This window comes from Protopterus annectens, chromosome 15.part0 (genome assembly GCF_019279795.1).
Source record: "Protopterus annectens isolate FY-2018-M chromosome 15.part0, PAN1.0, whole genome shotgun sequence".
Lineage (NCBI taxonomy): Eukaryota > Metazoa > Chordata > Ceratodontiformes > Protopteridae > Protopterus > Protopterus annectens.
In genome coordinates this window covers 724656027-724669714 of record NC_056749.1, presented here as the reverse complement: position 1 = coordinate 724669714, position 13688 = coordinate 724656027, and the positions used below count along the sequence as shown (strand labels likewise).

The following is a 13688-nucleotide window of genomic DNA, read 5'->3' as shown; positions in this document are numbered from 1 at the left end:
GGAAGGAAAACAGAATGAAAAGCCAGCAAGACAACCCTCATCTCTGACACTAATGTGGTATTTGTTGTTGAAGCGACCAAAAGCCCTGCAACTTAAGAGGGCCGAAGGAAGTCCCCCATCCCACATCCGAGGCATCTGTGAAAAGTTCCTGTGAAGAGAGTGGAGGATGAAAAGGAAGCCCTGGGATGAGGGACAACTGATGAATCCACCACTGAAGTTCTAGCATGAGGCATGAAGAAGAGGGATTAGAAAATTTAAAGAATGAGAATGTTGAGGCGAAAATGACTTTAGAAACCACTGGAGCTTTCTCATATGGAGCTCAGCTAGAGGGAGTATAGGAATGGTGGAAGCCATGTAAACCAGGGCCCTCAGAAATTCTCTGGCTGTGACTGAAGTCAGAGAAAGAAGGGATTGAAAGAAAGTAATAAAAGAGTTAAGGCCTTGGGAGGAGGCAGAGATGCCAGCATTCAACAGTCTGGATCCTGGAAAAACATGATCCTGAGGAAGAGGAGTCAAGCAAGACTTCTTGAAATTTATAATAAACCCCAGGCTTTGCAGGAGAGAAAATGGCAAAGTGTAGATATTGAAGAAAGATCTCTGGAGAGGAGGCCTGAATAAGCAGGTCATCTAGGCAGGGAAAGACCTGTACCCCCTTAACCTGCAGAAAGCAATCACAGGAGTGAGGCATTTGATGAAGACCCCTGGGGCAGTGGATAGGCCAAAGGGCAAAGCACAGAACTGAAATGGCAGGAACCAGAGAAACAAAAACTTCCTGAAAAGGGGGTGAATAGGAAGGTGTAGATGAGCATCCCTGAGATCCAGGGAAACAAGAAAAGCCTGAGGAAGTAGGAGAGGAAACAAGGTTTGAAGGGACAATATCCAAAAGGAAAGGACCTCCAAAAAGATTTTTAGCGGAGAAAGATCTAGAATAGATCAGGTGCTTATTTTCCTGAGGACAAGAAAAACATTCTTGAATAAAACCCTTTTTCATTTGAGGAACTGGAACCTCCTGAATAGTTCCCTGAACCAACATCTCTGGAAAAGCATCTCTGGAAAAAAGGGGCAGTTGTTCGTGAGGAGGCTGAGGAATGCCCAGAAAAGGGGGAAGAGATTTCTAAACCGTGTAAAAAGCTTGGCAAATTATGGAAAGAACCCAAGAATCTTGGGTGATCTGCAGCCACATAGAAGGAAGAGAGAGACTAGATAAAGAGAAATATGACTGAAGAACAGAACAAGGATAGTCAGACAGAACCTGGCTTGTCAGGAAAAGGAGGCTTCTGAGTAGGAAGCATTTGGGTAGCCTTAGCAGGTAGAACCCTAGTATCACCTCCATTTACCTTGGGAGGGTGGAGGAGAATGTCTACGGACAAAAGTAGCTTATTAGGATAACTCCTCAAACTCAGTTACAGGGGAAACAAATGTATACTTCAACTCCTGTAAGACCTTGCCCTTTTCTTGAAGGGACAAAATTCCGTAGCAGCAGAACCAAAGAAATACTTACAATCCTGAGGAGCATCCATTAGTTTAACTGTGATATCATACAGCAAAGGCTGAAGTCTCAGCCAGGAATACCTCCTCAAAACAGATCCAAAGAAGATGGGTAGATGTATGGCCTGGTTGAGGAGCTACATTAGGTACCACCTTGGGCATTAAGGAGGGATTACTCCTCAGGGAGACCCTGTCTGCATGGAAGATGATGGATTCAATGGCCATCAGTGCCTGAAGTTCTGAAACCCTTCTGGCTGAGGCGATAGCTAGGAGAAAAGCAGTCTTCCGGGAGAGGTATCTTAGTTCTGCTGAAGCAGCAGGTTCAAAGGGTGATAGTTAGTTTTTCCAAAACATAATTCAGGTCCCCGGCTGAAGTGGGTGGCCTTCTGGGAGGTCTGATATTACAAGCCCCTCTGAGGAATTGTTTAATCAAAGGATGGGAGAACAGGGGCTGTTCTGTATCAAAATGAGCTGAAATTAATGAGGCATGGATTTTAACAGAGGTGAAGGAGACGTCACTATTAAGTAGCTCCGCTAGGTAGTCCAGGATAAGAGGGATGGAAAGTTGTGAGGTATTGTCCCCGCTGGGCTAGCTCCAGGAGCAGAATCTTTTCCATTTTCCTGCGTAAGACTTTCTGGTGCTGGGCCTTCTGACCTCTGTGATAAAGTCTAGGACCCGTTTGCTTAACAGGGGCCCCTTGTTTGCCTTTTGAGTATTAGCCATGCTGATAGTTTGAGAGTCTGCAAGTCTGGATGCAGCATCCCCCCCCCCCACCATCAGGGGAAGCTGCCTTGTAGGCTGTAAGGTTAGGGTGTGCAGTAAGGGGTACCAATGTTGTCTGGGCCAGTCTGGAGCAATGAGGATGGCCTTTGCTCTCTCCTCCATTATTTTGGACAGTATCTTGGGAATTAGAGGCAGAGGAGGGAATGCTTACACAAAGAGGGTGTTCCAGGGGAAGGTCAAGGCATCCACCTTCCACGCTAGGTGGTGATGCTCCTTGGTACAGAATGTTTTCAGCTGATGGTTGAGATGCGAAGCAAAGAGATCCATCTCCGGAGTCCTCCACACTAGAGTGATTTGCAAAAAGATTTTTCTGTGGAGATGCCATTCGTGGGAGTCCAGTAAGTTTCTGCTTAAGTGGTCTGCCAGGGTGTTGCTGATCTCTGCTAGGTAGTGAGCTATCAGGTGTAGTCCCATGGAAGAGGCTGTCAGCCAGAGGCTCACGGCTAGCCCACTCAGGGGGGTAAGACTGGGTCCCTCCCCATTTGTTGATGTACCAACATCACTGTGGTGTTGTCTGTTTTGATAAGGAGAACCTCCGACTTGAGATGGGGTTTGAAGGATGTCAAGAGCCTTTTGTACTGCCATCATTTCCTTCTGGTTGATGTGTAAGGGAAGGTGCTGGGCATCCCAAAGACTTTGGGTGCACCTGCCTTCTAGGTGAGTGCCCCAAACTATGTCTGAGGCGTCAGTGGTAATGGTCTGCCCAGTTGGGCGGAGGGTGAAAGACCCTTGTTCTGGGCACAGGCCCCCGCCCACCAGAGAAAATCGGCCCTTATATAGGGGATCAGAGAGAGAGAGGTCTCTAGAGGTTGAGTGTGCTGACACCAAAGGTTCTTTAGGTACCACTGAAGTTCTTATGTGAAGCCAGGCCAGAGGAATTAAAATGATACAAGATGCCATGTACCCCAAGGCTTGCAGGAGCTTCCTCACAGTGAAGTGACTTCTGGCATCCAGCTGGGTAAATAGAGAGGCAGGAAGCTCTGCTTTTCTGGCGCTAGGAAGGCCATTTGAGATGTTGTGTCCAGCAGTGCTCCCAAGAAAAATGATCTTCCTGGAGGGCGTTTGCCTTGATTTCTTCTCGTTGATGGTGTACCCTAAGGAGGTTAGGAGGGTTTTTACAAACAGGAGGTATTTGAGGAGCTTTTCTTTGCAATCTGCCTGAATAAGGCAGTCATTCAGATAAGGGTAAATTTGTATATATATATGTTTGCAAAAAAAAGACTATGGCCGGGGCCAAGCATTTGGTGAATATCTTGGGAGCAGTAGATAAGCCAAAGGGTAGTGTAGAGAACTGAAAGTGTTGTGAGCCTGCTCTGAAGCGTAGGAATTTCCTGCAGGATTCCCATATGGGGATGTGGAGGTAGGCATCTTTTAGATCTAGATTAACTAACCAGACATTTTTTGTCAGCATAGGCAGCAGCTGCTGCAAAGTTAGCCTTTTGAATTTCGGGACCACCAGGAAAGTGTTCAGAATGGATAGATCCAGGATGGGATGCCAAGTGCCCTCTTTCCTGGGAACAAGGAATAGTCCATAATAAAAACCTTTGCCTGTTTGATCTGAGGGGACAGGTTCTACTGCCCCTTGGGAAATGAGAGTTTGGACTTCTTTCAATGCCTCTGCCAAATGATTTGGAGGCAAGTCTGGGTACCCTCTTGGAACTGGGCGTTCGATGAAGGAGAATTTGTATCCCTGAATAATGATCTTTAAGACCTATTGGTCTTTTGTTACAGAAAGCAAATTTTCTTTGCAGAGGGAGAGCCTTCCTCCTAGTTTTTGGTGAGTGAAAAAGAGGGGGGAGGAGTAGTCACTGAGAGCTTTTGCCATAGGATGACGACTTAGAACTTTGGAGTGGAAGTGGTCCACTGTTTGGTTCTCTGCTGTCCCTGGGATAGGAGTCTGGTTGGTCTGTCCCTGCGGGGCTTACCTTGCCCCTGTCTGCTAGGTGCAGGAAAGGACCAGTGTTCTGAGGGAAAATTCTTGCTGAACCTAGGAGGTTGCACCTGAAGGAAATCTTTTACTGTTTGCATAGATTTTGCTTTGTCTTCCATCTTTTTAAAGCACCTCTTCTGCTTTTACTACAAATAAGCGGTCCTTTTCCAAGGGTACATTAAGTAATTTAGATTTGACATGATCAGGGACAGGCTATTCCTTCAACCATGCAGGTCTCCTAATGACAGATCCTAACATTACTGCCCTGCTTGAGGCTTCTAGGGAGTCATATCCACAGTGTAAGGAGGGTTTAGCCACTTGGCAAGTAGAGTGCAGTAAATCTGCTAACTCTTTTGAATTGGCACAGTCAGGAAAGGTTGAACTCTTGTTTTACTAGTTCCAAAGTGTGTTGTTGATATTTTAACACGTGGAACTGACAGCTGAGTGTTCTGATAGCCAAGGTTTTTACCCAATCTGTCCAGAGCTCTGGAATCCTTGTCAGAAGGAATAGGATTCTTTGCAGAACTAGCCTTAGCTCCTTTTGGTCCCTGTGTGATGGCCTCCGGGGTCTGCAGCAGGATTTCTGTACAGGTATTTGTGAGTACTGTACTCTGTAGTACCGGTCAGGTTTTTTGGGAGCAGGTGGGAGGGCGTCAGGAGTTAAGTTGGATGCATGGAAGACATCATCAACCACCTCTAAGAATGGAGGGATGGCTAAGGGACTGTGCTGTGGCAAGTCTAGAAATTCTTAAGTCTTTTCTTAGACTGAGGGAAGTCCTGGGATTCCCAGTGGAAAATGTTCCCAGAGACTATGAAGGGTTTCCCCAAAGGAAAGATCTCCAGGTGAGGAGATGGAAGGAATGGATTCCTCTGCGTCTGAATACTCATAAGCAGTCAGAGGTTGTTGTTCCTCTTCAAAATCTGAATAATCAGATTCCTCAGAATCCTGTTCTGTCAGTATTTCAGAAGAAAGGTCTTTTCCGTTTAGAAGGTGCAGCCCGACTACCCCTGATAAGGGTGACAAGATCCTCCACTGTTTTAAGCATTTGAGCTTGGGGTGGTGGAGCAGGAGTAAAATAGTGGCTATAGGTAGTTTTCCTAGAAGTGGCCTTGCTTCTAGGCCTAACAGTATCCATCGGTTTGAGAATAGTCGTCTGAGAAGACGTCGGTTTTTGTCTAGATTCGGTAGTGCGAAAAACCTCCTCAGAAGCCAGTGTCTGTGTCGCGGCTCTGGACCCAACCAAGGCAGAGACAACCAAAGGCTCGGAAGCCGATGAAGATTTCTGTGGCATACCGGACTCTGAAAGGGTCTCAATAGTGGCTTGTGAAGGTACTGAATCGGGCATCAGGGGCTGCAAAGGTGCCTCACTGAATTCTGGAGAACTGACAACCTGCTTAGCCGTAGAGTCGTCGGAAGGCTTAGCCTTGTGTGCTCTGACTCTATATCTTTATCCTTAGGTTTTTTTTTGGAATGTCTAGGGCTGGCAGATGCCATTTTGGAATGCGAAGATGGTAGATGAAAATACCTGGCTACAATAAGAGCTCTACAATGAATGGTTCTCGAGTTAAAGAGGGCACAGAACCGGCAACAGGGGACATCGTGGTCTAGGCCTAAACAAGTGATGAGGTAAGAATGGAAGTCTCTGTGTATTTCCTTTCCACAGGCGCAACAACTTTTTCGGACATCGGTTAGTGTAAGAAAAAGGGATCCCCAAAGGGATACATAGCTTTAGACGTTTTCAGCTGTAATTCAAAACTCTGGTAGCGACCGACTGGCACACTTGCAAACTGCTTCTGCTACGGGCTCCACGGCAAGAAAGACTGATGTAATGGCGTCGGCTCCCTTCCTTTATAGCACTGACAACCTGACGTCAGGCAGCAAGTGACAGTAGCCGATGCAGAAAAATCTGACTCTGGCATTCAAGCCAGCCGAGGGCTACCACAGCAGGGATATCCCACAGGTGATGACTGCAACAGTGAAACACAAAACATCTGCTGTATCTTGGCGAGCTCTTCCAAGAAACCCAACTTGAAATGGTGAACTCCACGTCTTTATTAATTAGCTGCTCTTCTGCATTTGAGAGTTATTGTCATCTCTCAAAGTCCCTCTAAAACCCGTTCTAGCTCCTCTTGAAGCACTTTAATAGCAAACAAAACAATTTCTCTGAGAAATAAAACAATTACCTCCATTCCCCACAGATAAATGCACTTTTAACTTTTTCTTTCTGAATCCTTTCTTACTTTACTACATCATGCCTCATGGTACAGTTATCTTGCAGCTGTAACAGATTTAAACTTTGTAGGAGGTGTACTGTGCTCTCCATTCCACTTCTATGCATTTCACTGCCCATTATGGAATTATCATCAAGCTTCTCTATAAAGCTTCCATTTTGATTTACTACTACTAGCGCTCCCAAAGGCAACCCCAGTAATCCAAATAATACTGAAGGCCACATAGTTTTTAATATCCTGCATAAATAAAAATGACCCAGTCTGTGGCCCATAGTTCAACCATGTACATTGCTCAAATCTTCCTCTTATCTATTTCTTCTCATAACTGTAATTACACTACCTGTTCTCAGTTGAAAACAAAACACAGTTACTATGCAGGGTACCTTTTTCCAGTTTGCATCAGTGATCATATCTATATACTACAACTCGTTAGTGCCACATAATGATCCTTCATGCACTGTATGAATTAAAACTGCATTAAGTTTGCAGTTCAAGTAAATCACTCATCACCACTGCATTTTGTTTTGAGTATACATGGCCCGATTACTGCACTGCATGACTGACATTATTTCGGTCTTGTCTGTGGCTCTGGCAGTGGTTCTAAAGAGTATAATGCACTCTTTTGCATGTACTTCATCAGACACCTGCGGCAGCTGGAAAGACCTCAGAGGTTTCTCACAAAGAAAATACAGGGACTCCAAACCATGACCTACGTGGACAGGCTGAAAGCCCTGTCACTTTACTCTGCATCTTACAGGCTGCAAACAGGTGACTTGTGCCTGGCCTACCAGGCAATCTCCAAACCTGTCCTAATGGAAATGCTGCACATCCGCAAGTCCAATGGCTCAAGAGTCACTTGCTCTAGGGATCTCAACCTACCTTACGACATTAACAGATCATGCTGGACAGATGTACGTCTCCCAGAAACTGCACCCTCTCCGGTACAGACTCCCTATTCATGTAAAACAGAGCTCCTCACTGACCCTATTCAAACACAACCTTAGATAATTGGATGGGAGACTGAAAATTCACCCCTGGGGTGGCACCGATGTCCCTCATGGACAGGGGTAGCCAGTGTTGATCACAGACCCACTCTGTTCATAAATTCATCCTGCGAGCTATCCAAAAAAGAACAAATGGGGGATACTTGGGATTAACATGGCCAGGCTTGTAAAGACTCTAGGGAAAAGGGCCTGGTAACCTATGAACCAATCCATTCACTAAGTTAGCAAATATAAAAACGTCTTCTTACTTAAATAATCATCCAATGCAATCATTCTTAGTACAATCCATAATAGTGCTTCTGACCAACACGCCAGCTCCTGCATCAGCTCCTTTAAAGCATGTTTTTTTTATGGAACACATGCAAGCAGTGTTCTTCAGGACAGGTGTTCCTTCACAGTCAAATGTGCATAAGCATTACCACATCTTGTACATTAGTAATCACGTTTATATACAGCATAACACTACACACGATACTGTTGCTGATTTCCAGTAGCAAAACACCACAATAATTCACTAGTGACAATTCACAAGTGTATTCTGATGCACAAATAGATTAACATCCACCTATTTCCTCAAAGTTGATCCGACTTTCTTCTTAGATTCTGATATTTTAACATAGTCTATGTTGATCTTGTCATTACTTCTCACAATTTGCAATCATCTGCTAGACGTTTCTGTAATGGTAATCAGAATCTTCAAAATGTCTAATGATTCCCTACATTTTGCTAAAAATGAATAATTGTACTGTGTATAGATAGCAACTGCATTGCAACGTATGGTATTCTTCTGTATATCTCATGTATGTTTAACTCGGGAGCTTTTCTCCTCAGTTCTCTGCTGAAATGGGGCACCTGCCCAGACGGACTAACCTGGTCAACAAATGTCAAATAAATAAAAAACTAAACAAGCAACATCAGGCCGCATGCTGCCCTGAAAGTGATTAGCTCTGAATCACTGCTAATGCAAAATTGTACAATGCCAAACCACACTGCAGCCTGTATAAGTTTTATTTTTTTTTTCAAAGGTTTGTGTTTTTTTTTCCTGGTACATCCATCTCACACAACTTGGCATCACATGCAAAACAGCCAAGCTTTTGCCCACAGTGCCTTTCTAACAGTCAGTTTTATTAATTCTGTTCTTACCCAAAACAGAGCGTCAATTATGCTCATGTGTTAATCTTCTCATTCCATTGTAGGCAAACACAAAGGTCAAAAGGCTATAAAGTCCATAAATTGTCAAATTACCATGTCAAGTTCCATTTAAATCCTTTGTCTCCCACTTGCTGATCTCTGCACTGAAGGCCCAATCTCTTCCAGGCAAGGGGAACTGCCTCTTTTCCACTGGAAGCTGCAGTTTAGCAGTGACTAGAAATGAATCAGCCCCTCCCTCCTCCACACCAACAGCTAGGCAAACTAGCCACAGCTACTCTTCTCCCTCGCCCCGGTGAGACATCTAGTGGGCAAGTTACTCCCCTCAACCACAAACATGCCAGTGAAAAACTACAAGAGATCTGCTCTGACATGCATGCAAAGAGAATTAACACATTCTCTGTTCCATCTTTCCTTCCAGTGGTGTTGAGGGCACATTCATTTGGAGCATATTCCACACAGGAGGTACACCAATGTTAGTATCTCACCATAAAGATATGGTGCTGCCTTTTGCTTACCATCTCTCACACAACACCGCACGGAACAAGCTAACAAGCCCTTCATGTCCTTGATCACTGGATAACCATGAAACGTTCTAATGATTAATGATGCACACAACAGCTTGCTGGAAGTTACTGAACAATTTGCACTAAAAGAGCATCGCTTTAGACATAGACAAATAAGACACAAGGAAATGCGCATGAATACCTGCAGAATAAAGAATAAGGAAGCATCCCCTGAAAGAAACCCAGTCTAAACATGACAAAACAAGTGTGAGCCATTATTTTTTTTTTAAACCCACCTTCAGCAGACACTTTGCCCTCCTAACACATCAGAACCAAGCAACTCAGACACACACGACAACTTCTAATTAAATCATGCCATTATGCAGTTAAATACAAACATAAGACCTTGGCATTGCTGAAGAAAGTCTTTCTTGTGAAAAACAACTAAAACGTATAATTAATACAGCCACAACATACAAGGACATTTTCTGCTGCATGTCATACCAGAGAATGTAAAAATGGGAAGGGAAACATCTACTGTGTGTTAATACAAGTTCAGTACTACTTTTCACACAACTAATTATAGTGTCACATTACTGTGGTTGCAGTCAAAGTTCTACAATGTAGAAACAATAGACGAATCACGGATTTAAAACTTTCTGCTAGTTTAAGTTAAAAACAATGCCATTATACATCTATAATGAGCATGACATCAGCACCAACAAACAATGAATAAGAAAGTTCTAAGTCACACTGGTTGGGGCCCTTGTCTCCATTACCCAAAGATTCTGCCAACCTCTTCATGCCAACCTCTTCCTCCCAAAAACTGAAACACAGAAAAATCTCACAGCTACAGTTTCTCAAAGGATGTAAAAAGACCACTTGATACTTACATCTATTGGTAGGGTTTCATTTTCTTTTTCTGTTAATCGCATATAAGATCGATCTAAACATTGGAGAGAAAAAGAGAGAGCACATAAAAAACATTCACAAAATTATGCTGACATTAGACAATCATGTTGTACAGCAGATGAATAGAGCTCACTCTGCAAATCTAATGAAAGGATGGGGGTACAGAATGCACCCCTTACAGCATTTAATTACCCTTTCAGTGATGGAGGGCAGCTGTAGCATGTAGTTTACCTGTTACAATTCCTATATGTACAGCACAGGTTTCAAACTATTACCCCCCATCATCACCAGAATGCCCAGGTACATAAAGAATGCAAAGCAGAAAATGAATTTAGGGTGAGATTGTGTAATATTCTGTTAAAATATTCAAACACAAATGAAAATGGTCTGAACTACAAAAGCCACCCTAATCAAATAATTACAGTTAAGAGTTTGGCATAATGTTTAATGTTTTTACCTCACAGATACAAGGTGCAGGATTTTATTCTTACCTACAATTACTGGCCATGCTTGTAATAATCTGCAAACTAATGGCCTAATACTTACCTTTGGACTTCTTAATCACTTCAGAGTCAGAGTCATTCTAATATTTTAGCTATACATTTTTCAAGTGCTATCCAGTTAAGCTGGGTCTGGTCTCATATTAAACCATTTACACTTCCTTGAAAGCTTAAACAAGAGCAGCAACCTGAAAATGAGCACCACTGCTGCTTTTACAGTATAAAAAAAAGCAAACAAACGGTTAAAAGAAACTGCATTTCCTATGGGAAGAGCAAACTATGACGGGTATGCAAAGTTATTATCCCTGAATTCCACTTAAAAGATAGCAGATTGGTTCAGGGTAAGCATGTGTAATACATACATAAAAAAAAAACAAAAAAAAAAAAACACCAGATGATCAAACTCGATGACTCCGCCCATTATCCTTTTCTGATCCTTTTTCAAATACTTATTTTCTTTATACATTTACTTGCATTTGGTCACTGGTGAGTTCAACTCAATCATGGAATCATGGAAGACTCCTTTACAGCAAAAGCCTGTAAAGAAAATCTCCAAAATCATATTTAGTGAGGAAAAAAACAATTAAAGATTAAACATAGTAGAAACAATATTTACAGTACACTGATTACAGACTCAAAACAGTACTTAATATCAACAGTTAAAGCAATACAACCAACAACAAACAGGAAGGATTAAAGCTATAAGCTGTTAACAGGCTACTTCAGGTGGTACAGGATTTGATTCCTTTGGCCTTCATTTGCCTACGTGACCCTGACAATGACAGATCTCAGCTTGAGTAGCCTTACACAGGTGAAGGACCCAAGGGCATTGGTGGTCTTTTCAGTTGTACAAGTGCTCATACCACCACCAGGAACAGGTCAAACCATTCAGAATTAAAAAAAAACTCAGCCAGGGCAGCCTGCAGCATTTTTTGCAGGGGGAGGTGCAAATCCAGAGCCCCCATTCAGCCCCCCACCACCACACACAGCCACTCCAGTACCCCATTACTTGGCTATTTCTCCAAAGTTGTCATAAACACCATTCAAAATTCTCAAGTGTGCATACTGTTTTATGCTTTGCTTCGACAATGATTATAGATATTTGGATTTAATTTACAACTTTTATTTCAAATTTTATAGCACAAACACTGAATGACATTTGCTAAGCAAAACAATAGTCTTACAATGAAAACAGACTTGGCATTAAAACTTCTAGATCTTTGAAACTCACATTCATTGAAACAGCACTGAAACCCACATTCAAAGAAAATGCATCTGGCCAGTGGTGGGTTAAGTTTACCTTTGGGCTGTTTTCAAATTATAGGTCCCTTGCACACATTTTTAGGACCATGCAAAAGTTCTTTGATTCACCTTCCTAACTGCATTAATTATAATATACAATTGAATTGCATCCAGTGTATAATACAGCACCACTTGTTAGAGTGCATTTTAAATTTATAGTTTTAAACATTTTTTTCCAGTAAGCAATGAAACAAAACATAGGAAATAATAATGACAAACTGCTCAATTCAGAACATTCATCATCTTCTTTCGGCTGTTCCTGTTAGGGGTCGCCACAGCAGATCATCTGTTTCAATTTCTTCACAGTTATTCTGAACTATTGATCCCAAGTATTAAACTCATCCACCTTCACTACCTCTATTCCTTGAATCCCCTCACCCATTCCTCTATCCTCCCTCTCATTCAAACACACATTCTTAGTCCTGCTGACCTTCATTCCTCTTCTCTCTAGAGCACATCTCCATCTCTCCAGGGTCTCCTCCACCTGTTCCCTACTCTCTCTACAGATCACAATGTCATCTGCAAACATCATAGTCCACGGGGACTCCTGTCTGATCTTGTCCGTCAACCTGTCCATCACCAGTGCAAATAAGAAAGGGCTCAGAGCTGATCCTTGATGTAACCCCACCTCCACCTTTTAAACGCATCCGTCACTCCCACTGCAGACCTCACCGCTGTCACACTACCCTCGTACATATCTTGTACCACTCTTACATACTTCTCTGACACTCCTGACTTCCTCATACAATACCACAACTCCTCTCTAGGCACCCTGCCATATGCTTTCTCTAAGTCTACAAAAACACAATGCAAGTCCTTCTAACCTTCTCTGTACTTCTCCATCAACACTCTCAGAGCAAACATCGCATCTATAGTGCTCTTTCCCGGCATGAAACCATACTGCTGATCACTAATCATCACGTCCCTTCTTAACCTAGCTTCCACTACTCTTTCCCATAACTTCATGCTGTGACTGATCAATTTAATCCCTCTGTAGTTACTACAGCTCTGCACATCACCCTTATTCTTAAAAATCGGTACCAAAACACTTTTTCTCCATTCCTAAGGCATCCTCTCACTTTCCAAGATTTCATTAAACAATCTGGTTAAAAACTCCACTGCCATTTCGCCTAAACACCTCCATGCTTCCACAGGTATGTCATCTGGACCAAACAGCCTTTCCATTCTTCATCCTCTTCATAGCTATCATCCTTACTTCCTCCTTGCTAATCCATTGTACTTAAATGATTCACTATCCCCACATCATCCAACCTTCTTTCCCTCTCATTCTCTTCATTCATCAACCCCTCAAAGTACTCTTTCCATCTCCTCAACACACACTCAACCATAAAATGCCACTCAAACTTCTGTCATTACAATCGACCAATATCAGTCAATATGCACAATTTCTGCAGAAGTAAAAGTCATCTGAATAATTCCACATTAAAAAGATCTGAAACTAGTGAATAGGTTGTTGCTAGAAAATAACTTTATATTCCAGTGGTTCATCTACGAATTCAGTGCCTGCTGCCCTTGGAGAACAAATTGCCTATGTTACATTAAAAAAACGGTAAGCTGCTTACTGCAATAGGGAATGGGTGGCTAGGCATCTCATCTAAGGGACATACTCAAGACTGCAGCTCATCCAAGTGACATACTCAAGACTGCGGCACCTCACCCCCTTAAAATGCAATTCTACATGGTGTGAGAGTAGAACCTACAGCCTTCTTTATCAAGATACAAGCGTGCTACTAACACTGCTTTAAAATTATATACCACAATAGTGATACAATTTGCTAAATAAAACAGTTGCACATTTTAAGTAAACTTCTCTTCCTCTGAAGCTCACAATTCCTTGAAAATGCACTTGAAAATAAATTA

The 13688-nt window shown here is 42.7% G+C and overlaps 1 protein-coding gene across 1 annotated transcript in view; it reads right to left on the bottom strand.

Annotated features, from left to right (window-relative positions):
- The window catches only part of MMGT1 (membrane magnesium transporter 1), a 321921-nt gene that overhangs the window by 71107 nt on the left and 237126 nt on the right, over positions 1 to 13688 (bottom strand). Inside the window, exon 7 of the mRNA XM_044057310.1 lies at positions 9987 to 10039. Within this exon, the coding sequence (XP_043913245.1) occupies positions 9987 to 10039 (53 nt within the window). The remainder of the gene's footprint in view (positions 1 to 9986; positions 10040 to 13688) is intronic.